Source organism: Erythrolamprus reginae, chromosome 5 (genome assembly GCF_031021105.1).
Source record: "Erythrolamprus reginae isolate rEryReg1 chromosome 5, rEryReg1.hap1, whole genome shotgun sequence".
Classification (NCBI taxonomy): domain Eukaryota; kingdom Metazoa; phylum Chordata; class Lepidosauria; order Squamata; family Dipsadidae; genus Erythrolamprus; species Erythrolamprus reginae.
This window is the reverse complement of record NC_091954.1, coordinates 85,816,110-85,843,569: the sequence shown is the minus strand read 5'-3', so window position 1 is coordinate 85,843,569 and position 27,460 is coordinate 85,816,110. Positions and strand designations below refer to the sequence as shown.

At 36.7% G+C, this 27,460-nt stretch overlaps 1 protein-coding gene across 2 annotated transcripts in view; it reads left to right on the top strand.

Annotated features, from left to right (window-relative positions):
• Positions 1-27,460, top strand: part of SLC9A9 (solute carrier family 9 member A9) — a 280,377-nt gene that overhangs the window by 156,931 nt on the left and 95,986 nt on the right. For both annotated transcript variants that reach the window (XM_070753367.1, XM_070753366.1), the window contains exons 10-12: positions 6,897-7,010; positions 10,689-10,800; positions 17,689-17,842. In XM_070753367.1, the coding sequence (XP_070609468.1) occupies positions 6,897-7,010; positions 10,689-10,800; positions 17,689-17,842 (380 nt within the window). The remainder of the gene's footprint in view (positions 1-6,896; positions 7,011-10,688; positions 10,801-17,688; positions 17,843-27,460) is intronic.

Here is a 27,460-nt window from a genome sequence, read left to right as displayed (position 1 = left end):
GACAAAGCATATATACATCTGGCACTGGAAATGTCAAGATTATAAGCAGAATTCAAAGACAAGATCCTGAAACAATAAAAGAATATCTTAGAAAACCATAATCAAGAATAAAGTAGCTTTTTGTTTCTTTTCCTAATTTAAAAATACAATTGCTCATCTAATTGGCAGTTTTAGAGTTTTACCAGTATTGTTTTCATTTATGTTTTCCACTGTTTACATATTAATTCAGACCTATAGATATTTTTTTCTTCTCAACCATTATGGAGAAACTACAGAACAATACTATTTCCTAGAATGTTCTGTGTACTTTAATCTATTTTTAAAATTTAAGGTGGTTTCAGTGGTCGTATTCAGATAGTTTGTACTGGTTCTCTAGAACTGATAGCTAATATTTGGCTGTATTCTGTGAACCAATGAGATGTGTTACGGAAAATTTGTATTTTCTGGATCACATCTTGTTTTTATTCAATTTCTTTGCAGCAGGGGGGAAACCCTCCCCAAAGGTTCAAGAAAACTGTCTTACTTAACAGCAGGCAGTAGGGTGTGGCATGCACATAAGGCAGCAGCCCAAGGCCAAAGTGCCAGTGGAGAGCCAAAGCTGCCTGCCGTATTGGGCTTTGGTTACCTGCAGGTTTCTCTCGGATGAAGAACATTGTTGCAAAATTTATTTATTTATTTATTCATTTTTTTTTTAATGCCGCCCTTCTCCTTAGACTTAGGGTGGCTTACAACATGTTAGCAATAGCACTTTTTAACAGCATATTGCCTCCACAATCCGCGTCCTCATTTTACCTACCTCGGAAGGATGGAAGGCTGAGTCAACCTTGAGCCAGTGATGAGATTTGAACCGCTGACCTGCAGATCTAGCAGTCAGCTTCAGAGGCCTGTAGTACTGCACTCTACCCATTGTGCCACCTCGGCTCTTTAACGCCACCTTGGCTCCATAGCGCCATTCCTGCAGCAGGAGTCCCCTAAGATATCCTGGCCAAAGAGACAGAGGAGCTTATTTGGCTGTTCAGGAGGCCAAAGGGCACATAATGGGGGACATTCTTCGCCCACCGCCACCTAAGTGGAAAGCCCAAAGAGGGACACCAAGAACATGCATGTTGCCCTTGGTATTTCTCCTGCATCTGCCCTACACCACACACCACCTTGCCTGCTTCTGTAGTTCTATTCTAGCAAGCACTTGGCTAGGAAAATTAGAGCCGCCATTTTGGCCCTGCCTGGTGCTGCTCAGCTCAAGTTCATAGAAATCACGTGGCAGCCCTTAAAACTTCAAGAGGGGACTGGCTGCAAGATTGGGAGATGGCCTTTGGCAGAGCTAGCCCAATGGGGAACTGAAAAGGGAAGGGTTCTTCTAGGCTGTGGAGTTTGGAGTGGCTCTAGAGCCAGAATCTGCTCAGCTGATGATGGGTAAATTCAAATCTTCCAGCTGACTGTGGGAGCTCTTCGTTCTCTTGCCCATCTTCTTTTCCTATTTAAAAGGGCTGTGATTGTATGGGGGAGATCTGATTAAAGAGCTATGCTTGCGGAGAATAGGAAGTGGAAACCAGGATCAAATCCTGAAATAGTTTTTATAGGAAATTCCCTCTAGTGTTACCATTCTAAAATAAAGTGGGGAACCATTGTTTTACTTGAGTATGGAAGTGGCAGGAGGGCTTTGCCATGCTGCCTAAATCTCACCTTTTCACAAAAAGTATCATTCAAGGCAGTATAGTATACATTTAAAAGAATGACCTGCACAAAATAAATAAGATTAGCTGTGTTTATTTTTTGCTTTTTTTTCCCTTGCCATATGATTGAGCCTAAGGAGAAGGGCGGCATAAAAATAAAATAAAATAAAATAATACTAAAATAAAATAAAGTAAAATAAAATAAAATAAATACTAAAATAAAATAAAATAAAATATAAAATAAATAAAATAAAATAAAATAATAAAAAAAATATATATATAAATAAAATATAAATAAATTTCCATATTCAATACTTCAAAGTATTTTTTTTCTTCAGTTTCATTGGCATTATTTGGAATAAAAATAAAATTCTTGGCAAAATATTCATCTTAATTAGAGCTATATATTTTTTCCACTGCTCTAGATCAGTCTCAGTTTGATTTCTCAATTTATAATAATTATCTTCTTTGATTGTTACACATCTAGCAGTTAATTGAATACCCAAATATTTAACTTTTTTCCCTATCTGTATGTCTAGCTGCTCCACTATTTTCCATAAGATTAAGGAGATTTTCCTTAAGATTTCCTTAAGATTATGTATAAAAATAGGCACACCTGGGAGATTGTTAAATAAACAAATGATTGTAAAAGGATATACAGTATGTATAATCATACCGGATTACAAGGAGTCTTTTTAGCCCTGCAGCCATGATGGTTCAGTTGAAATTGTCACCAGGTTTTATAGGCACAGCATATGTAACAGGTTTTTTAAATTAAGGAAATAAACTCAAAAGCTCGGCTTTTAATGAATTTTGATAGGTTAGGCTGAATGTTTTTCTGTCAGCAAATGGAAGATAAATAAATAAATTGGGTTCTATCTCTTCAGAAATAGAATTGATTGCCAGAGGTTAGAACTATAATAGCAAGACACAAGAAAATGTTATATTTATAAGGTGCTTGGAAACAGAATGAGATTGATTTTTTTTCTTTTGATCCTTGAACAGTAACCTGTTCCATTAATCCACATATCGCTGCAAAAAAGGTTTTTTATCTTTGTGATTTTGGTGCAACTAGCTTGGAAAGAAGACATGACTTCTTTCTGATGAACACAGACGTAGCAATGAATCCTTAAAACATTCACAGCTCTATCTGTCAGTTCAGTGACATAACAATAAGAATTTAGCTTCAAAGTGTGCCTTTCCTTTTGTTGAAATCTAGTTTTATGTGCTCCCATGTCTCAAATATGCGTATCATTAGATATATGTATGTGAATTATGTCAGGTTTGGAAGCAATTCACTTCAACAAGCCCAGATCCTATTTTCTTGGGTCAGAAAGATTATTATTATTATTATTATTATTATTATTATTATTATTAATAATAATAATAATAATAATAATAGCAACAACAACAACAACAACAGAGTTGGAAGGGACCTTGGAGGTATTCTAGTCCAACCCCCTGCTTAGGCAGAAAATCCTATACTACTTCAGACAGATGGTTATCCAACATCTTCTTAAAAACTTCCAATGTTGCAGCATTCACAACTTCTGGAGGCAAGCTGTTCCACTGATTAATTGTTCTAACTATCAGAAAATTTCTCCTTATTTCTAATTGCTTCTCTCTTTGTTCAGCTTTCAACCATTGCTTCTTGTTCTACCTTCAGGTGCTTTGGAAAATAGGTTGACTCCTTCTTCTTTGTGGCAACCCCTAAAATATTGCAACACTGCTATCATATCTCCCCTAGTCCTTCTTTTCATTAAATTAGATATATCTACTTCCTGCAACCATTCTTCATATGTTTTAGCCTCCAGTCCCGTAATCATCTCAGTCACTCTTCTCTGGACTTTTTCTAGAGTCTCAACATTCTTTTTCGCATCATGGTGACCAAAACTGAATGCAGTATTCCAAGTGTTGTCTTAACAAACCCTTATAAAGTGGTATTAACACTACACGTGATCTTGGTACTATTCCTCTGTTAATGCAGCCTTAAATGATGTTGGCTTTTTTGGCAGCTGCTGCACACTGCTGGCTCATATTTTTCACCATTGAAATTCTACCATTACTTGCACTGATGATGTTACTTAATTGGCTAATGAAACATCTGCAAGCAAGCTCAAAGAACACCAAGGACTCTAAGGAGAAAATGAACAGAATCTGCCATGCGATCCCATCATACAACGTATGCCTAGGATGGTTAAGATTAAGCTACAAAAATAATTTGGGCTGAAACAAATAACATTTTCATATTGAAAGGGAGAATCTCTTGTAAAGGAAAGAGTAGACTGAAATGAGTTATGGAGAGAGAAAGATGGCAGCTGTAGTTTGATTGGAAATAGGCAGAAAACATGGCTGGCAAACCAGATGGGACTTAGACAATGTTAGTTGATAAAAATAAATGAATTTATAATGGACTAAAGACCATTGGAGAAGGTTCCTGAGTGAAGAGAAGAACAAGAAAGCTTCAAGAATTTAGTGCACCCTGCATAGAATTCCTGAAGGAGAGAGAGGATCTCAAAATCAATACTATGCTAAGTTTATCTGAATCCCTTGATTAATTCTAAAGAGGATTCAATATAGCAACTTTACTGACTTCAAAAGAAGAACCTTTTTACAGACCAAGAAATAGCTAAAATTGAATGGAAGACTGGTGAGAGTCATAAAATGATCTGCTTTTAGTACATTCTTTATTTTGGCAGTTAAGCTAGGAAAAGCAAGGGGGATTTGAACCTGATTTTTTAAATTTACTTTAGCAGCATGCCATTTACAGAACTATGTAACAGTAAAAGTAAACCTTCCAGAAAAAAGCCTTTTTATTTTGCAATGCTAGGGAGGGAGGGAGGGAGGGAGGGAGGGAGGGAGGGAAGGAAGGAAGGAACGGAGGAATTGTTCTACAAGATAGTTAGAGTGCACTGGATTCTTACTTGCTTTTCACTTTAGATTGAAGGAATAATCATAATTTTAAATGTGACATCTTTGAAGTTGATTTAAAAGTAGTTTTATTTCTCCTCCCTCCCAGTTTTATCCTTTTCCAAACCTAAATATATATGCTGACTCATAGCATCAAAATTCAAAAAAGTGTGAAGTCAACATATCCACATTGCTGGAATCATAACTATTCAATTGGCATTTCCGAGAACATGTTTTAATACCTGTATAGTCATTCAAAGGATGATGCCATATTTGACCAGAAATAGTACATTAATAATTTTTGACTTTCCATCAACATGAAAATAGTTAAGTATGTTGCCAGCTTCTTGTTTGGAGATACTGTAATTGTTTAATATATAGCATAAAATAAGAACTCTCAGATTGTTATGGATGATGACCCCATTTGGTTCTATTGGCTGTAAAATTAATGAGTGCTTCTCTGTTAAATAAATGTGTTAGTGACTTATTTTCTTGAATCTAACCACTGTTAAATCAAAGTAGGTAACGTTATCTTATCTAAGAATTAGGAAAGTTTTCAGTATCAATCCTTTGACCATAGTTTCAAAAGCACAAGGGCGGTTCATGTATCATGCTATGTCATGAGATGGTTTCTCTAATTTTTTATTTATTTATTTGATTTTTATGCCGCCCTTCTCTTTAGACTCAGGGCGGCTTACAACATGTTAGCAATAGCACTTTTTAATAGAGCCAGCATATTGCCCCCACAATCCGGATCCTCATTTTACCCACCTTGGAAGGATGGACGGCTAAGTCAACCTTGAACCGGTGATGAGATTTGAACCGCTGAACTTCAGATCTACAGTCAACTTCTCTAATTTTTGCTTTGCCATGGTGACCCCAAATGTTGTGCTTTGTAAAGCATAGTTGATAGCATAGCAGTATATCCGACTGACATCACTGTACCATACTTAACTAACCATGGCTTAAAATCATGTTAATATTAAGTGCAAACTTATTGCTTTGAGCCTATGTGATTTGCAAAAAGCTGGCAATTCCTAGTGTCATCCAGAAAACTCATTACATTTAGTCCAAATCGCCTACTTTTCTATAATAACAGCTTCTCATCCTCCCCCTCCTCCCCCCCCCATCCCCAAAGTGTGGTGGGATTTCTAGACATGTGTCAAGATGTGGTTTTTCCAACTGGTATTATAAAACGTACACACACCGATACACAGACTCACTCCTTCTTTAAGGATAGACAGTCTGTTTCAGTCTGAGAGCTGATTTTGCTGGGAGAGATGGATACATACTGTAGATATGTGACATCTCAGCAGGCAAGGTTATGGTGCAAAGAGAATAAAAATGAGAAATGATATATATGGACAGGATGCAATTTTGAATGTTCCAGAAAATATTGTAATGCTTTAAACCTTTCCTGAAATTTAATATTGATGCCGTGTTAACATAATAGCTTCATTACATACCACATTGGACAAATAGCTTCCAGATGCACTGGGGTGGGCACAGATGTTTGGTTTTTATTCAGAACAAAACATTTTGAATTGGCTGTGTTCCAAATGAACATAATTTGAAAGGCCACATGAGTAGGTGGGATGGCAGGTCATGTGGAGTGTTACCTACCGTTCAGCATGCTGAAAAATTGTCCAGCTTTCGACAAAAACCTTTTTGAAAACATTCTTTAAAATCGTCATAGGAAACAATAGAAGTAATTGTTTTGTAAAGGAACTTTAAAAACTATAATTACAAAGTGATTTGTGCTAGGCAAATAGTGTTTCCATTATGATAAATTCTATGGTAGTCAATAACATTTTAGCTAGCATATGAAATGTGTATATTGAAGATTGTATAAGATTGTCAACTGGTTTCCCAACATCACAGCTATCCCTGTATTTTTGTATGTTTGTTAAAACACTTTTAAAGATGTGAAGTTGGGCAGATAATGTGGCTTGATTAATAAAACAGAAAAAAATCCTTTACTCATGTACAAAGTACACTTGATACATGCTACAGTAGAAAATAATAGCTGGATTTCGGATTTTGGACATAATTTGTATGTAAAGTACTTGGTTCCAAAATTGTTCTAGAATGTAGCATTTTGCCCAGTTAAGGTCTATGACAAGAGTTTTAGTAGTATATAGTAGATTAAACTACTTATTTATCATCTTATTTATTGGAGCTTTAAAAAAATCTGAGCTGATTTGCGGATCATGAAAAGAATGTCCAGTTTGGTATGTTTATCTTATCTCAACTAATACTTGTTCATCTACTTTAACCTGAATAATAATTTTGTTTCTCTCTCTCTCATTTCAGTTGTTCGAGTTCATGAACTTTTTGGCTGAGAATGTAATCTTTTGCTATATGGGACTGGCACTGTTTACATTCCAAAATCATATTTTCAATGCTCTCTTTATATTTGGAGCATTTGTATCCTTTGTTCAAGTAACAGGAAATGCATGAGACAGCAAACATGGAATAAGGTGTTTATTTTCATGATGAACAGATACATTGTATAATTGGAGATATAAACCAGAATCCAGAAATTTCAGTGCATATGTTCTGGAGACCTCATCTACAAAAAGATATTGATAAAATTGAATGGGTCCAAAGACGGGCTACAAAAATGCTGGAAGGTCTTAAGCATAAAACTTATCAGGAAAGACTTAATGAACTCAATCTGTACAGTCTGGAGGACAGAAGGAAAAGGGGGGAGGGTTAAATAAGATTCAGGAGAGAAGTGTTTTTAATAGGAAAGTGAACACAAGAACAAGGGGGCACAATGTGAGGTTAGTTAGGGAAAAGATTAGAATTAACGTGAGAAAATATTATTTTACTGAAAGAGTAGTAGATGCTTGGAACAAACTTCCAGCAGACGTGGTTGGTAAATCCACAGTAACTGAATTTAAGCATGCCTTGGATAAACATATATCCATCCTAAGATAAAATACAAGAAATAGTATAAGGGCAGACTAGATGGACCATGAGGTCTTTTTCTGCCGTCAATCTTCTATGTTTCTATATATAAAATGTTTCTGCTTTTGTTTTTTTCTGTGTAAGAATAGCCAATTCCTCATTATACATTTCCTAGGAAGTGAAGATACACTTTTGACTTTATTCCTGACATGAGACATATTGCATGTCCCATGTTTGAAGACCACCATTGTATGCATGGCCATTGTATAAATTGATACATGAGCAACTGCTTGAACACAGACATCTAAATTAAAAACACTAATGTTATGCATGTGCTTTTCCAATTATATGATTTTCATTGCTATCATTATTAATTATGTGCCATTGAGTCATTGCTAATTTTTAGTGACCACATAACTTTTCTCCATGATGATCTGATATCACCTGTTATTTAGGTCTCCTAATGTATATCCATCTCCTCTATTATTGAGTTCATCATTTTGCTACTAGTCACCCTCTTCTTCCCTTTCTTTCCATCTTTTTCAGAAAAAGTACTTTCTGCAGAGAGAAGTCTTCCTAATGTGTCCAAAGTAGGATAATTTGAGTCTAATCATTTGTGCCTTGAGTGAGAACCCTGGAATATTTGTTCAGTGAGCTATTTTTGTTCGTCTTAGCTATCCATGGTATTCTCAGGAGTCTTTTTCTAACACCAAAGTTCAAAAGCATCAATACTCTTTCTTCTTGTCTGTTCAAAGTCCAACTTTTGCTTTAATAGAATGTCACAGGGAATACCATAGTTTTCAGAGTTCTGAACTTTGTAGGTATAAACACATCACTGCATTTAAATATATTTTCTAAGGCCTTCATGGCTGTTCTACCAACAATTAGTCTTTGGTGAATATTTTTTTTATGGTTTGTTCCTTTACTGGCGATAGTTAATCCTAAAAAGCAGAAGCTATCTACCAATTCAATAACTTCACTGTTAATTCTAAGGCTAGTTCTTCTGTGGTCATTAGTTGGGTCATCTTTATGTTTAATTTTAGTCCCACTTTTTTCATTTTGCTCCTTTATTACTAGAATTTGCAGATTCTTTGCGGTTTTGGCTATTGGGATACTGTCAACAGCATGACACATATTATTGATATTTCATCCTTATTCTAACACCATCTCATCTCCTTTCAATTCATCTTCTCTTAATGTATTCAATATATGGAGGATGAATAAATAAATATACACCCTTGTTTAACTTATTTGCCAACCTAGAACAAGTTTTTTTGACCATGTTCTATATGTGCTATGCATCTACGGAGAGGGGCGGCATACAAATCTAATAAATAATAATAATAATAATAATAATAATAATAATAATAATAATAATCCCTAACCTGTGTATAATTTTCTCACAAGGACAATGATATGTTTTGTTTTACCATTTTTCTGAACGTATTCTACAGCTTCATGTGATTAACACAATCAAAGCCTTTTTTATAAAGCACTTAGTGACTTCATTTGACTTTTTTTCTTGTCCAGTATGCATCAGCAAAAACATCTCGTGCTTCTTGGCCTTTTCTAAAGGCATTTTAAGAATCTGGCCCCTCTTTTTTCATGTGGGATTTTAATCGGCATTGAATGAAGCATTATTTTACTTGCACATGAGATTAAGGATATCATATGATAGTTAGCATATCCTGTTAAGGCTTCCTCAGACTCCCTCCCTCCATCTCTCTCTTTTTTTCTTTACTATAGAAAGACCTCTTCCAATCTCTTGGCCCTTGTGTCATTCTCAGATTTCCTGCCTCAGCTTGGTTATAATATTTACTTATTCTTATTTTTATTAATGTTGGATTTTTTTAAATCCAATTTTTAACATATTGTTCAAGATAGCCAATACTCCTATTTCCTATTCACAACAATCATGGAAAGTGGGCTCAGAGAGGGTTCGCAACTTGGGCGTGTTCCTCGATCCACAGCTAACATTGGAACATCATCTTTCGGCTGTGACGAGGAGGGCGTTTGCCCAGGTTCGCCTGGTGCACCAGTTGCGGCCCTATTTGGACAGGGAGTCACTGCTCACAGTCACTCATGCCCTCATCACCTCAAGGTTCGATTACTGCAATGCTCTCTACATGGGGCTACCTTTGAAAAGTGTTCAGAAACTTCAGATCGTGCAGAACACAGTCACGAGAGCCATCGTGGGGCTTCCAAGATTCGCCCATGTTTCTTCAACACTCCGTGGCTTAGATTGGCTGCCGATCAGTTTCCGGTCACAATTCAAAATGTTGGTCATGACCTTTAAAGCCCTACATGGCATTGGACCAGATTACCTCCAGAACCACCTGCTACCGCACGAATCCCAGCGACCGATAAGGTCCCACAGAGTTGGCTTTCTCCGGGTCCTGTCGACTAAACAATGTCGTTTGGAGGGCCCTGGGGGAAGAGCCTTCTCTGTGGCAGCCCCGGCCCTCTGGAACCAACTCCCCCCAGAGATTAGAACTGCCCCCACCCTCTCTGTCTTTCATAAACTACTCAAAACTCACTTATACCACCAGGCATGGGGGAGTTGAGATATTCCTTCCCCCTAGGCCATTACAAGTTATGCATGGTATGTTTGTGTGTATGTTTGGTTTTATAATAAGGGGTTTTAGTTGTTTTATTATTGGATTGATACATGCTGTTTTTATCATTGTTGTTCGCCGCCCGGAGTCTACGGAGAGGGGCGGCATACAAATCCAATAAATAAATAAATAAAAATGACTGGCCAAAAATCACAAAGCTGGATTCCAGGCCTAAAGGAGGCCTAGATCTCATTGCCACCTGGATTTTGGACAAGCATCTTAACTGTTATATCAGATACTGTTACTCTCTCCTTTTACTCTGTTACTCTCTCCTTTTGTTTTGGCATATTGAAAAAAACTATAATGAAGATTTCTCAGAGATTTAGGGACAAGGCATGGGCTTGACAAAGAATTTAGACTTAGGATATTCAAGAAAGAATTATAAAGATTATTTAAAAGAGTAAGATGCTCAAAATTAAGAGCGGACTGTGAATAGCAATCAAAATATGGTATTTTTCCTACTCCACTTTCATTTAAACATGATTCTGCTTCTGAGTTAAATAATATTGATTAATATTGGTCTTATATCATACAATCCTTCCTTATTTTTCTCAGCTTCTAATCCCAAATGATGTAGGTGGCGGTTTTTGTAGCAAGAGCTTGTAACATATATCCAATTTCATTTATTTTGAACCTGGGCCGAAAACAGAAAATTCCAAAGAATTTTCAACATATGATGATGTTCTCAGGTAAGCTGATTGTTTCGACTATGATACAACATCCCCACCAAACCTCACTACTACATAATATAAATAATGTTTTATGCCTTGTAGTTTTTAGATTTGTAATTTTTTAAAAGGAACACAAAAATAAACAGAAATATGATCACTGTATTATTTGTTCCAAAGGTACTTTTTTCAAAAAAGCAATTGGATTTTCTTTGATTTTTTTTTGTTTCTCATCCAAGAAGCTTCTTCAGTTATAACTGACTGGTGGGGAATGGAAGAATTTATATTCTTTGCAGCAGTGAAGGCCAACCAAAATTACCTTACAAAACAATTACAATTCTTTTAACATCTTCCAGTTCAAATTGGATGCTCTGCGGAGGATGGGTGCTCTGGATTGGGTGCTCTGGTCTACATTCACACACACACACACACACACACACACACTGCTCAAAAAAATAAAGGGAACACAATATAACTCCAAGTATATCAAACTTCTGTGAAATCAAACTGTCCACTTAGGAAGCAACACTGATTGACAATCGATTTCACATGCTGTTCTGCACATTCAACTTTGTACAGAAAGCACTTAGTAAACAGTGTATTATCTGGGTCAATATACTTTATACACAGCAATAATAATAATAATAATAATAATAATAATAATAATAATAATGCTATTCAGATTATGCATAGCTAAATAGAAATTTATTAAAGAGAAGCAACACATTTTCAAAGAAAAAACCCCCAAGAAAGTCCAATTGCCTTTTGGAAAAGGCACCTTTGGGACAACCATGATCTGAATGATTGAGAATCTCCATAGACACTGTATTCCTTGTTTAAAAGAAGAAGCAATGACCGTTATACTTTTCTTGTAAGAAATGGGGGGAAATATATTGTAGCAACTAAGCAGAGCTGCTTTGTGATCAATGGCATTCACTGGGAAGGCTTATTATCATTTCAGAAAGGCTTGCCTCTAACCCTCTGATGATGATGTGCAATAATGATTTTAATCACTTTAATTACCCGGGTGCAGCACATCTATTATAAAAGTTTATGAAATGGACTTAAAAGTGGCAGCTCGGTTGAGGAAATGAAATTCAGATGGTATACCATATGGTTGTTTCATCTCTATTCTCTGGAGAATAGGCTTATTCGTTTTGGAGGGTATCTCTCTCATGTTAAAATAATGTCAGATTACGCCTAGCTTTGATGAAATAGTCTCCAGCTGAAGATATCTTGGGTTATAGCATGGTTTTAAATGATGCAAAAATAAGCGTGCATCTTTTTTGCTCACTACATATTATGTAATCTGCATGTCCCTTATAATTATATATTAGGCATGTTTTAGTGGGTGTATATATATATATATAAAATATATGTTTTCGTAGATTTTCACGGGTACAGGTATCACGGTCTTGGTATATTCGGGTTTCTTCCCGTGTAGGATTTGGAAATTTCTGGCGACGTTTCGACGAGGTCTCACTCATCATCTTCAGGCTGGTGTTTCTGTCCTTGTTCTCAGGCGAACACTGCCTATACACACACACACACACACACACACACACACACATAGTAAAATACGTGATGAAGGTTATAGAGGAATAGAAAAGAAGGTATAGTAATATATCAATGAAAGAATAGAAGAAGAAGAGATATAGGAATAGAAGAAAGGTATAGGAGATATAGGAGAGCAATAGGACAGGGGACGGAAGGCACTCTAGTGCACTTGTACTCGCCCCTTACTGACCTCTTAGGAATCTGGATAGGTCAACCGTAGATAATCTAAGGGTAAAGTGTTGGGGGTTTGGGGATGACACTATGGAGTCCGGTAATGAGTTCCACGCTTCCACAACTCGGTTACTGAAGTCATATTTTTTACAGTCAAGTTTGGAGCGGTTAATATTAAGTTTAAATCTATTGTGTGCTCTTGTGTTGTTGTGGTTGAAGGTGAAGTAGTCTCCGACAGGCAGTATGTTGCAGCATATGATCTTGTGGGCAATACTTAGATCTTGTTTAAGGCTTTAGCTTATCCCACTAGATAATGGCCTATTTATTTTTATTCCAGTTAAGAAAATGAATATTGAACAATCACTCTGTTACTTCAATATTTCAAATTTCCCACCTGTTCCTGATTACATATTGTGTACTGATTTCAGTGGAGAGTAGAAAAAAGGAATTACATGCAGCAACATGCAGCAAGATTAAAGTTAGATTGCAGATGGTTTTGGGAAAGATTCATGAATGTTTGTACTACAATAACTAATGTTTAAAGTATGCCAATATTATTTGCTTTTTGGGTACTAGAGGACTGTTATTGTTACTTGCGAAATTGTGTCCAAATCATTGTGATCTCATGGGCAATGTTCCTCCAAGCCTGGTAGTCTTAGTAGTCTTACTCTTAGTCTTACTCTGGTAGTCTTAGTCTTAGTTGAAGACTAATAGACTCCTTTTTCTGGAAGTTTTAATATTTTTTTTGTGTTTATAACAGAAAATGGTGTAGTAAGGACCATTGGGGGCATGAAGTTCAAATTCTGTCTTACGGTGGAGCTATCCATGTGATGGCTGTTTGAAAGCGGCAGGGAGATAGGATTTGATCACCTCTAGAAAGCCACTGACAAGCAATAAATGTTGATTTTATTTTCTTCATTTTCCAAAAGAGCTATTTAAAATTTGTGTCAAATAACATATAATATGTAAGACGTACAGTAATAACTGCTAGTTCTTAAAGCAGTGAAAGCTGACAATTTTGTTCATTATTTATTCAATTCATAAAGGAACGTTCTGCATAAACTATCTGTAATCAATATATAATTAGATGGGTCTTACTGGGGCTATTGGTCATGGCAGTGTTTATTTCTGAAATAGGTTTCTAAACTGTAATAAAATGATTATATGAAAACAATGAGACAACATTTAGTCCATTCTCAGAAGCAAGACAAGCTAAAACATTAATCTGTTTGAGATGGAGTTGTATGTGAGACCACATTTGGAATACTGTGTTCAGTTCTGGAAACCTCACCTACAAAAAGATATTGACAAAATTGAAAATCCAAAGACGGTCTACAAGAATGGTGGAAGGTCTTAAGCATAAAACGTATCAGGAAAGACTTAATGAACTCAATCTGTATAGTCTGGAGGACAGAAGGAAAAGGGGGGACATGATTGAAACATTTAAACATTTAAATGGTATGTTTGTGTGTATGTTTGGTTTTATAATAGGGGTTTTTAGTTGTTTTTATTATTGGATTGTACATGTTGCGTTTATTATTGTTGTATTGTTGTTAGCTGCCCCGAGTCTGCATACAAATCCAATAAATTATTATTATTTATAATAATAAATAAATTATTTATTATTATTATTATTATTAAATATGTTAAAGGGTTAAATAAGGTTTAGGAGGGAAGTGTTTTTAATAGGAAAGTGAACACAAGAACAAGGGGACACAATCTGAAGTTAGTTGGCGGAAAGATCAAAAGCAACATGAGAAAATATTATTTTACTGAAAGAGTAGTAGATCCTTGGAACAAACTTCCAGCAGACGTGGTTGGTAAATCCACAGTAACTGAATTTAAACATGCCTGGGATAAACATATATCCATTGTAAGATAAAATACAGGAAATAGTATAAGAGCAGACTAGATGGACCATGAGGTCTTTTTCTGCCGTCAGTCTTCTATGTTTCTATGTTTCTATGTAGATGTGGAGATGTGGAGTCATAATATTTCGGTGTGTTTTAGCTTCCTGCACATGCGTGGAAGCAAAATCATGCTGGGGGTGCACACGCATCCATGTGTGACTCCTCATGCTACACGCACAGCACACCGGTAGCAGCAGGGAAAAGCAATCTGCTTTTCCGACATGGTTATGATCATGTCGGTGCTGAAATTGTGCCTGTAATTCCCTCTGACCAAAAGAGCAGATGGCATCATTCAGAACTTTCATCCATTTTTTCTCCTGGGACATTGCTTTTTTTAACATTTGTTTCATTTTTACTCTTTGACCAGCAGTAAACATAGATGACATTAATTCATATTTTGTAACCTCTTCATTAAGCCAATACTTTCACATGTATGTACTAACTCCAGTTTAATTTCTGGATTAAGCCTTTGTTTCTAACTAAGAATTTATTATATTACATGATTCGATTTACTGCTGAATTTTTCTTCATGTTTACAAACTCCTTTTTAATAAAATTAGCAGAGGGCTTAAGTATTGGAAGAGTTGTGGTCCACTAATGAAATAATTATGTATGCATGTACTCATTAAGGACTTCTATGTTGGCACAATCAAAATTTTATGGGCAGCTTAGATGCTAGTTAAAATATTCATGGTACAAAATAAAAACACACAAGAATGAAATAATAAAACCACACAAAATAAAAATGAAGATGGCAGTATTAAAGCAAAGGCGGGCTCTCTAAAATTACTCAGTCTTCAAAAATTTCCAAAAAACTAATACAGGTTGAACTAGCCAGATCTCCACATAAGGATACTCAAGCATCAAAGCTGCCATAGAGCAGCAGTACATCCTTGCTTAACTCTGAAAAGTGTGGTCTTCTGGTTGATGTCATGACAATATCAGACACAAGGAACTGGTCTATGTGTTTCTTATGCTGACTCCACCCTGTTGGTGGGTTCTGAGAGAAGCCAAAGCCGCCTTGTAGGGTAGTGAAGCAAAGAGGGGAGCCCTGTGAAGTCAAGGAGAGTTGCAGCTCTCCTGTCTAACCCAGGGTTCTTTTTCCTTCTCAGCCAAGGCAAGAAGAGACAGCCTAACAATGGCTGTCACAAAGCTGGGACAACTAAGGAATAACAACTAAGACTGGTGTAGGAGCAAAGTACGTAAACAGTAGATGGAATAAAAGCAGATTAAAAAAAAATAAGAAAAATAAGGAAGAAACAAATGAAACATTGAAGGGGATGGCATTACTTTTCCAAAAACACAAAGGACATTATGGAAAAAGGAGTTAAGGAGACTACCCCAAAAATTGGAAAGTGCTATACATGAGATGATGAGCAAAAATTAAGACATCCAGGAAAGGCCGGAGCTAACAGTAGAAATGGAGGGAAAGACTGAGATGAAGAACCAGAGAATAAAAAAGAACATAAGGAAGAGACAATAAAGAAAATAACAGTGACTAATGAATTAAACCAGGGGGGAAATACAGTGGTACCTCATGATACGAACCCGGGGTTCGGAAATTTTTTGCCTCTTCTTATGAACTTTTTTCGGCTTACGAACCCTCCGCAGATCGCAAAATGGCGCTCCGCTGGGCGCCGCCACCTGGCTGTCACCTTTTAAAACAGCCGGGGGGCTTCTCGGCGTTCTCCCGAACTCAAACCTGAACCCGAACGTCTCGGGTTCGGGAGGCCACCAAGAAGCGCCGCCGCCTGGCTGTCACCTTCTGAAACAGCCGGGGGGCTTCTCGGCGTTCTCCCGAACTCAAACCTGAACCCGAACGTCTCGGGTTCGGGAGGCCACCAAGAAGCGCCGCCGCCTGGCTGTCACCTTCTGAAACAGCCGGGGGGCTTCTCGGCGTTCTCCCGAACACCGAACCCGGAAGTTCAGTTTCGGGTTCCGGAGGCCGCCAAGAAGCGCCCAGCTGTTTCAGAAGGTTACAGCTGGGCAGCGGCGCTCGGCGGAGCGCCGTTTTTGCGGCGGCATTTTCGGCCGATCTGGAGGCTAGAAAGGAGGTGGGGAATCCCAATAGGGAATTCCATAGGCGGAGCTTTGATGTCACGAAGACGTCCGACCGGTATTTTTCCCACCTCTACCCGCCTCTGCTGCCTAGTTTCTAGAATTTCTACCTATGGCCCTATCTCCCTTTAAAAGTTATTTTCCTCTATCTCCAATTCTCTTTTCAACTCTCTTAATATACAGTAATACCTCGTCTTACGAACCTAATTGGTTCCGGAAGTAGGTTCGTAAGGCGTAAGATGAAACATTGTTTCCTACAGGAAACAATGTAAAAGCCATTAATCCGTGCAAAAAAAAAAATCCCCAAATGGCGCTTCGCTGGGCGCCGCCGCCCGGCTGTCACCTTTTAAAACATCGGGGGGGCTTCTCAGCATTCTCACGAACCCGAACTTTTCGGGTTCAGGTTCAGGAGGCCGCCAAGAAGTGCCGCCGCCCGGCTGTCACCTTCTGAAACAGCCGGGCGCTTCTCGGCGGCCTCTGGAACCCGAACCAAAACTTCCGGATAGATAATTTGTTTTGGTAGTGTTTTTTTAATTTGCTTTTCTGTTTCTCTATCTTTCCTTTCCTTTTTTTTTTTTTGGTAGGTAAGTGACATGATTAGAAATTTTGGTAGGATAGAAAGAAAATGTTTTTTAACAAAACATGACATGATCAAAAGTTAGAATAAGGGATAGAAATAAGAGAAAAGGGGAATATTAGTATATACACTTTTTATATACGGTAATAAAATAAGATCAATAATAAGAGAAAAAATGCATAGAACTAATCTAATGAGCTCCATCTTGGCCTTTATCTAGATTTTTCAGTCGAAGCTTTATTGTCTTTCCTGTATGTTCCATCCGTCATTTGGTCTTAGAATTACATATTCTAATATTAGAATGTAGTCTATTCCATATTGATGTCCTAATAAGGGAAATAATTACACAGGAAAGAGATGATTTAGTGACCAAATGAGGGGATGGAACGCACAGGTGAGAAAATAAGGCTTGGATGGAAAAATCCAGAGAAAGGCCAAAATAAAGCATGGAGTTCATTAGATTAACTTTCTGCAATTTATCCCAAGTAGATTGGAGTTCCCCCTAAAGACTATTCAGAAACAGCAGTTGTAAAAAATTCAGTTGCTTTTATAGATATCTGAAATTTTCAGCTTAACTCAAAAACTTTTACAATAATTTTATGTCCTTTGTCTTCTCTTTCTTTTTTTCCCCTGAAGGTCTACGTGGTGCAATAGCCTTTGCTCTAGCTATTCAGGACACAGAATCTCAGCCTAAGCAAATTATGTTTACAACTACTTTACTAATTGTCTTCTTCACAGTCTGGGTGTTTGGAGGTGGCACTACATCAATGCTTGCATGGCTCCAAATCAGGTAAGTTTCATTAATTTACCATTCTTCTTTAGCAATACTCTTTCTTTGTTGTGGGAGGGGTTATCATACATAAAGGATAGATAGCTTAGAGCAGTGATGGCAAACCTATGGTACGGGTGCCACAGGTGGTACGCAGAGCCATATCCGTTGGCACGCAAGCCCTAGCTCAGCTCCAGCGTGCATGTGTGTACTGGCCAGCTGATTTTTGGCTCACACAGAGGCTCTGGGAGGGCGTTTTTGGCTTCCTGAGAGCCTCCAGGAGGATGGGGGACGGTGTTTTTACTCTCCCCTCCTGCTCCAGGGAAGCCTTTGGAGCCTGATGAGGGCATAACACGAGCCTACCGGGCCCGCCATACGTTGGGAAACAGGCCGTTTCTGGCCTCTAGAGTGCCTCCAGGGGGTGGGGGAAGCTGTTTTTGCCTTCCTAAGGCATCGAATTATTTATTTATTTATTAGATTTGTATGCCGCCCCTCTCTGAGGACTTGGGGCAGCTCACAACAACATAAACAGTATAAAAATCCAATTTTAAATTGCAATTTAAAACCCTAATAATAAAATAAAATAATCACACAACCAATCAAACCATACACCAGCCTTGACAATTAGTGTGTGTGTTAGTTTCCCCATGCCTGGCGACAAAGATGAGTTTTTAATAACTTATGAAAGGCGAGGAGGGCAGTCCTAATCTCTGGGGAGAGTTGGTTCCAGAGGGCCGGGGCCGCCACAGAGAAGGCTCTCCGCCTGGGTCCCGCCAGACGACATTGTTTAGTTGACGGGACCCAGAGAAGGCCAACTCTGTGGGACCTAATCGGCCGCTGGGATTATGGGTGTGGGCACTCGCGCAAGCATGATAGCACATGCCCATACTTTTTTTGCACCCAAAGAAAAAAAAGTTCGCCATCACTGGCCCAGAGAGTTGGGCAGCATAGAAATTGAAGAAATAAAATGATTAAATAATTAAAAGGGATTTCAATGTTAGTGGGTGAAGTTCTGAAATATTTTTAAGCATCTTTCCTATTCTTACTTCTTATTTGAGTAGTTTTTCTGAAGTATGTATCTGGAGATGTGCTTCATATAAATTAGCTTACTTCAGTTTGGCATCCCAAGATGTGTTAGCATAATATATAGTATCAAAATGTTAAGCTATTTTCATCCATTCTGGTGGTAATTGTGGTTCATTTGAAGCCTGCAAATTTGGGAAAGAGTGCTGTAAGCTAATACATTTATAGTCCTAATTTTATTCAGCATTGGTGTCTCCTGCCAACTATTTCAGGGTTGGATGACAAATACTGTTTTTATTGCATATAATTTTCACATTGCCCATTTAATTTTCTTGTTGCTTCATACATACAACTGGAAACCTTTGCTGACAAATCATTATTATTATTATTAATTAATTCAATCTAGCTGTAGATTGAGAATGTGCTATTTTGTTCTGGGTTTAAATAGAAGTTGTCTTTTGGAAGACAAAATGGGGGGTTGGGGGAATAATTATGATATTGTACAATTTATATTTGATGTAAATTATAATTTAGATGTATTATTCATAATGATTTTTTTGATAAAAACAAATCTAGATTAAAATAAATAAATATTATCTAACTGAGTAGCAGTAGAGTTTTTTATTTTTATTTTATTTTTATTTTTAATTTGATTTTTTTATGCCACCCTTCTCCTTAGACTCAGGGCGGCTTACAGCATGTTAGCAATAGCACTTTTTAACAGACCCAGCATATTGCCCCCATAGTCTGGGTCCTCATTTTACCCACCTCAGAAGGATGGAAGGATGAGTCAACCTTGAGTTGGTGATAAGACGTGGTATGTGTATGGGTAACCTTTAAGCAAAGATTATTAGTAGTGCTATTTACCAACACTGCAGCAGTTTGATGCATAGTAAATTTCAGCAGCAGAAAGCCCTGGTTCAATTCTTCCATCAAATTAGAGCTATCCAACATTAAATGCAAAAATGCAGATTGGACTAGATAGCAGCAAAGAGCAATTTCCAGTACTTTTATCTGGCCATCAATTGAAATCCAATATTTATTGTGATAACAGTATACAGAACACACGGTGTACATTTGGGAAATATGTTCCATAAGTTTAGTATATTACTAAATATTATACTGAGTAGGTCAGGAAATTTTTAAAACACACTTTCTATAGGACTTTGATGCCATCCTCCCTGCTTTTATGCCAATGAGAGCTTTCCTTTAAATTCATCTTGAAAATCTCAGTTTTAGAAAGCCCCCTGCTAAATAGTCTTAAATCAATCTGACAGTGGCAACGTAGATAATCCTGCAAGTGCTTAAATCTGGTTCAGACATAGGTGTCTAAAGCCCAGTGGTCATATGTATCTAGCTGTCACAGACTGAATCTACCTAGGTAACTGCCTGAAAGAGAAATAAAACTTCTATTCAGAATAAGCTGAACAAGAGAAGGAAAACATATATCATTAATTAGCTTCTGCCTATTGTGTTCAGAGAAGAGAACTTTTGTTCTAGAGTTCTAGAGGATTACGTATTCTACAACTATAATATGACATAGATCACTGGAAAGAATAATTATAGCTCTCTAAAACAAGACAAAAATTTGTGGTACTGTTGTTGTTGCCCCTCTTCCTTTATGATATTTTTGCAACAGATATTATATAATACATAGAATTATAACACCATATACAAAACTATATACAAAAAAATACATAGATTCCATGGAAGCATGCATAGAAGTACGCATAGTTCACATCTTTGAATAAAAAAATTACAGCACAGACAAATGGAAATTCAAATGCTCAAAATCATATTTTAATACAACAATCAAATTTGTGTCAAATTTGTGTTGCCATGATAGCATCACATGACATATTGTGACTTTCCCCCCCTTTGCTACACTAGACTTGGGCATAGCCAGTGTGTGATGAATCCAGCCCATGGGCAGTGAGTTTGGCAGCACTGGAATAGGACATGGTAGAAATTGAGTGGGATTTGTATTGCCCATTGAAACTTATATTGCAACTTAAAAACAATTGTTGGTTATATAATAGAATTGTGAATAGGAATACATTCTGCGTAGAGTTCTAAAATTGAAGGCCAAAGGAAGAGACCTTGCTTAGGAAGACAATTCCTAATTAACATAATGTGCCTGGATACCAAGAGTTGTACTTCTATTCTTTTTAATATGTTTATGAGTGACATAGGGGAAGGTTTGGAAGGGAAGGTTTGCCTATTTGCCGATGACTCTAAAGTGTGCAATAGGGTTGATATTCCTGGAGGGGTCTATAATATGGTAAATGGTTTAGCTTTACTAGATAAATGGTCAAAGCAATGGAAACTGCAGTTTAATGTTTCCAAATGTAAAATAATGCACTTGGGGAAAAGGAATCCTCAATCTGAGTATTGCATTGGCAGTTCTGTGTTAGCAAAAACTTCAGAAGAGAAGGATTTATGGGTAGTGATTTCTGACAGTCTCAAAATGGGTGAGCAGTGTGGTCGGGCAGTAGGAAAAGAAAGTAGGATGCTTGGCTGCATAGCTAGAGTTATAACAAGCAGGAAGAGGGAGATTGTGATCCCCTTATGTAGAGCGCTGGTGAGACCATATTTGGAATACTGTGTTCAGTTCTGGAGACCTCACCTACAAAAAAATATTGACAAAATTGAACAGGTCCAAAGACGGGCTACAAGAATGGTGGAAGGTCTTAAGCATAAGACGTATCAGGAAAGACTTAATGAACTCAATCTGTATAGTCTGGAGGACAGAAGGAAAAGGGGGGACATGATCGAAACATTTAAATATGTTGAAGGGTTAAATAAGGTTCAGGAGGGAAGTGTTTTTAATAGGAAAGTGAACACAAGAACAAGGGGACACAATCTGAAGTTAGTTGGGGGAATGATCAAAAGCAACGTGAGAAAATATTATTTCACTGAAAGAGTAGTAGATCCTTGGAACAAACTTCCAGCAGACGTAGTTGGTAAATCCACAGTAACTGAATTTAAACATGCCTGGGATAAACATATATCCATCCTAAGATAAAATACAGAAAATAGTATAAGGGCAGACTAGATGGACCATGAGGTCTTTTTCTGCCATCAGTCTTCTATGTTTCTATGTTTCTATGTCATGTTAGTGAATTATCTATCAAAAAACACATCTGAGTAGATGAATAGTGTTACAAACGGAAGAAAGAGGAAAACACATGTAAAAAACATTGTTTTCTTAACTACACCTCCATCAAAAGGGGAGGATGAAAATTAGAATTTCCTATACAGTACAACTTTTTTTAACTATGTGCTATCAAGTCAGTGTCATATCTTACTGATCTTATTGTTAAAATATATCTGAGAATTCCAGATAAATCTAGCTATTTTATACTATATTTAAGAACAAAATGTTTAATAGGATAGCTAAGAAAGAAATTGTTTGCATTATTGCTTTGTAATTCAACTATTTCCTACCACTGATTCTATATATAGTTCAAGCTTTGTTTGCTTGTTTACAATCGTGTCAGACTGTTACAATAAAACAGTAACTGAAAATAACTGCATTGGAAGTATAATAAAGAAGCTTAGATAAACAGCATGCTGACAAAATCTGGATTGGTGTAAAGAATAAACATAAAATGTCAGCGCCCACATACTATGTATGAGAATTGTGTACTTCGGATACTTTGATTGCTTTTTCTTATCTTCAATGTCAGCCAAGTTCATTGCAATTTGGAAATACAGCTCAAGTGTCCATCATTCTTATCAGATTTACCACAGTTTCCCTGGATTCAGCCTATGAGCCATTTCATTCATAGATAGAGAGATAATTATACAAAGATTTAGCACCAACAAAATCTTACAGCATCAAGCAACAGGCCTGCAAACAGAAAAACAGCATATAAGTCTTCTGCAAATAGTTTCAATAGACACATACATTTATTTCTCTTTTTTTTATATAATTTTTTTTAATTAAATTTTTGTTACAACAAACAAACAAAAAAATCTTAAAGAAAGAGTGCCCAACACCAATAAACCCCTCCACCATTTAGGGGGTTAAATTATTTACAATAAATTTCAATTTCTTCCTTGGCTCCGGTTTACATTTCTTTACATACAAAAAGTGATTGAAGTTTATTTTTCACATTGTCGTCATATATTCTACTTAAGATATAATCTTTCACCTTATTCCATCGTGCCATCATACATTTATTTCATAGTGGATTTTCTTAGTATCAATATCAACTTTATTTGATTAGTCAATCGACCATATCAAAGCGAGGAAAAGGACCACATCGGTCCTCATAAAACTGTGACTGGTTAAAATACAATAAAATTGGCTAAAATAGAGGGAAATTGAATAAATAATAAGTTAAAATGTAACCTAAGTAAGTCAAATTTCTTAGTAGATGCTCATCTTTTTCCATATTGTCACAAAGAATCTTTGCTTTTCAAACTGGAGATTTCTCCTGTAAGCTACAACTGTAGTGTTTTCATAATGAACTTTTAAAATCGTACACAATAAAGTACTTTATTCACGTTATCTCTCCCAGCACCTTATATGGGGAAGACCTTGGAAGATAGGATGAAAAGATTATACCTAGGAGACAGATAAGAGAGAGTATATCCCCCAGCTGCACAGTGGGTTAGAGCAAGTGGCTAAGAAAGGATCTTTCCTAGTTTCTCAGACTGTAAATAAGATGGCAGGGGAGCTGTACTTTCAACTTGCAATAAGCAGAATTAGCTCATTTAATCATGTTTCCTGTCTAGTTTGCTTAGGAAGACTAACACCACCCCAGAAAAACCTAATAAAAATTCATACAAGAAAATTTTCTCCAAATTCTAAATATTATTTTCAAATTGTTTTCTTATGATCATCAGTAGAATCTACAGTATCTAAATTAAAACATCTTTTTTGTCACCATGGTAATAGGGAGCAACATATATTTGTCATAATTTAGTATGACACATTATCTTTACAAATCCATGCCCAAAATCTCAATTAGTTTTGCAGTTAGTATGTGAAATCTACTACTACTCAATATTTTAAGTTAAATGATAAAGGTCTGTTATCTATTTAATCAAAGATTCATGTTGTATTGAATTTAAAACTGATTTTTCCTAGCAACATATATTTAATTTTCCTTTGATTGATTGCTTCCCCATGAATAAAGTTATGCTATCAAACACTGTTGAGTCCAATAAAACAAAAGTAGGCACACTTCCTTCATATACATAAATCCTGCTGAGATCTTCTTAACTGTTTCTGTCCCATAATTGCATCAATTCAGAATTGAGATCTTGCCAGTGCTATGTCACATCAATATTTAGTGGTGTTTTTCTTTTACCATCATCACTCCAGGTCAATGTTTGTTAATCTTGATAACTTTAAAACATGTTTGTTAATCTTGATAACTTTAAAACATGTGGACATAATTCTCAGAATTCCCCTGCCAGATAATGTTGGTGGAAATCCTGGAACTGAACTCCACATATCTTAAAGTTGTCAAAGTTGAGAAACACCGGTATGGCTATTTCACTATAATAAAACAGAAAGTGTGAATAGCTCAATAATAAAGGAGAGTAGTTCTACCTCAAGGTTGAAATGAGCTGATGATGCTACCTAGTTTGGATAATGAAATGTTTGTAAGAAAACAACCAAGCTCGGGAAGCACTTCACTCACAATTCAGATTCAGACTCATCCTCTCTACATCTCTTGCATTATTGAGTATCAACTGTACAGTATGTCTTTTCTCCAGAATTTCTGTCATTTGTAAAGCAATTCCCAGAGGGTTTCTTCCCTTGTTTCTGTTGTTGCATGCAATGGGGCATGTCAATAAGAAAAACAGGGAGAAAGATAAGGTCCCACAGAGTTGGCCTTCTCCGGGTCCCATCAACTAAACAATGTCATCTGGTCGGTCCCAGGGGAAGAGCCTTCTCTGTGGTGGCCCCAACTCTCTGGAACCAACTCCCCCTGGAGATTAGAACTGCCCCCACCCTCCTTGCCTTCCGTAAACTCCTTAAAACTCACCTCTGCTGTCAGGCATAGGGGAATTGAGGTATTTCCCCCCTCCCCAGGGCCTATACAATTTATGTATGGTATGTCTGTGTGTATGTCTGGTTTAATAATGGGGTTTTAAAATGTTTTTTAAATCTATTAGATTTGTCATGAATTGTTTTATTGTATGCTGTGAGCCGCCCCGAGTTTACGGAGAGGGGCGGCATACAAATCTAATAAATAAATAAATAAAATAAATAAGATGTTGGCAAGCATTCTAGATCCTGTTTTTTCCAGAGAGATCTGAATCTGTGCTCCAATAATAATTATATATTTGATATCAATAACATTAACTTAGGCCTATGGAAATCATATCTCACAATCGACAAACATCATAAGGCATCACTTCCCCATGTTTATGAACAGATGACCAGCACAAAATATAATGCAAATTCAGGCAGCTTTGCCTTACACTGAAAATATATATATTAAAACTATGTGTGTAAATTCTCTGCCACACACTTTTCCCTTCTCCTTATTAACTGAATAATAATATTGGTTTCATTAATAGCGGTCCATATAAAAATGTCTGTCTATTCAGAAAGACCATGTTTGCATAACCCACTTAGCTCATAGTCTTGCAGTTTCACTAGGTAGATAATAGATAGCTTTGTAACTGCATATTTAAATGTTAATATTGTACTTTAAATTCATCATATCCCTCTTAATGGAGATTACTTGATATAAGCAGTCACTGAACTGCTTAGAGTAATTCAAGTTTTGAAGCCCATCAGTGTTTTATATTCATTCTGTACTAAGATTGCAGGGATTCTGAAAAGCTTTTTTGCTAAATTGAAAAGCAGTAGAAGAATCTAATGACATCATATCTACTCATGTTATTATTCCTTTAATGGAGTAGTTTCAAAACAGTCACATTCTCTATATTTCAGAAAACCACATTTAGGAGCATTTATTTTGCAAGTCTTCCCCTAGTCTTGAAGAAAAATCCACACGTGTCCTTGCAGCTTGTTATAAATAATAAATAAATATATTATATAATATATATTATATTAAATAATATATAATTATTAAACTAAATAAAAACTATTTTTTATTTATTTATTCACTATATACCTAAAATTTGAGGTTTAAATGGCACTCTGCAATTAGGGAATATTGGGGTAGGGATCCTGAGACTAGCTTGTTTAGGTCCAGAGAAAGTAGCAATTGATTCATGGTGTCATTTTGACCTGTTTGTTCACGTCACATCTCCTTGATGATGTTACTCCTAGCTCCTAGTTATCATATCTTGCTGTTAGCCTAACAGCTGCCTACAATTTGGCATTCCAAGATATGTGTTATAATAAGTATAGAGGGGCTACCTTTGAAAAGTGTTCGGAAACTTCAGATCGTGCAGAATGCAGCTGCGAGAGCAGTCATGGGCTTCCCCAGGTATGCCCATGTTACACCAACACTCTGCAGTCTGCATTGGTTGCCGATCAATTTCCGGTCACTATTCAAAGTGTTGGTTATGACCTATAAAGCCCTTCATGGCATCGGACCAGAATATCTCCGAGACCGCCTTCTCCGGGTCCTGTCAACTAAACAATGTCGGTTGGCAGGCCCCAGGGGAAGAGCCTTCTCTGTGGCGGCCCCGACTCTCTGGAACCAGCTCCCCCCAGAGATTAGAACTGCCCCTACCTTCCTTGCCTTTCGTAAACTCCTCAAAACCCACCTTTGTCGTCAGGCATGGAGGAACTGAGATATCTCCCCCGGGCCTATACAATTTATGTATGGTATTTTTGTATGTATGTCTGCTTAATAATTGGGGTTTTTTAAATATTTTAAATTATAAATTATTAGATTTGTCATGAACTGTTTTATTGTGTTGTGAGCCGCCCCGAGTCTACGGAGAGGGGCGGCATACAAATCTAATAAATGAATGAATGAATGAATGAATGAATGAATGAATGAATAAATAAATAAATAAATAAATACAAGTCCAAATAAATAAATAAATAAATAAATAAATAAGTAAGTAAGTAAGTAAGTAAGTAAATAAATAAGTAAGTAAGTATTGCATGCAAAACTGTGATCTAGTCTATTCTTCTTTAAAAGGAAAACAAAGCATGAAGCAATCTCATTTAGAATGTACTAAAATTGATCAATGAGACATTGGTTTCCTGTTAGTGCCCCCAAGTTGTTTATCTTGTTGGCACATGTGCATTGTTCATTTGTCATTGTGAAGAAATGTCTTCTTAAGAAAGAAAAATGCAATTAAATAAGAAGAGATTTTCTTGTAACTTAGTTCCACTCGCTATTTCATAATTCCGCTCAGCTAATATCATTCTTCCATAGAGAGATGAAAAAAATAATTTCCTCACAGTGACACATGCATTGATTTGCTATTGAAAAAGGAAATACTATTCTGGTCATAATTTTCACCAAGTTATCACTTAGCGCAATGTCATTTTGACTAAGTTCAATGTTTATTTAAAAACTGTTAACTGCGATTCTTATGTTATGAGCTTTAGCAGCAGAAGTCACAGTAATACACTGATTAATTTTTCATTAAAATAAAATCCTGTTGAAGCAGTTCAAACATCATTCATGCAAGTGAACGATATGCAAGTTCATAAGCAAA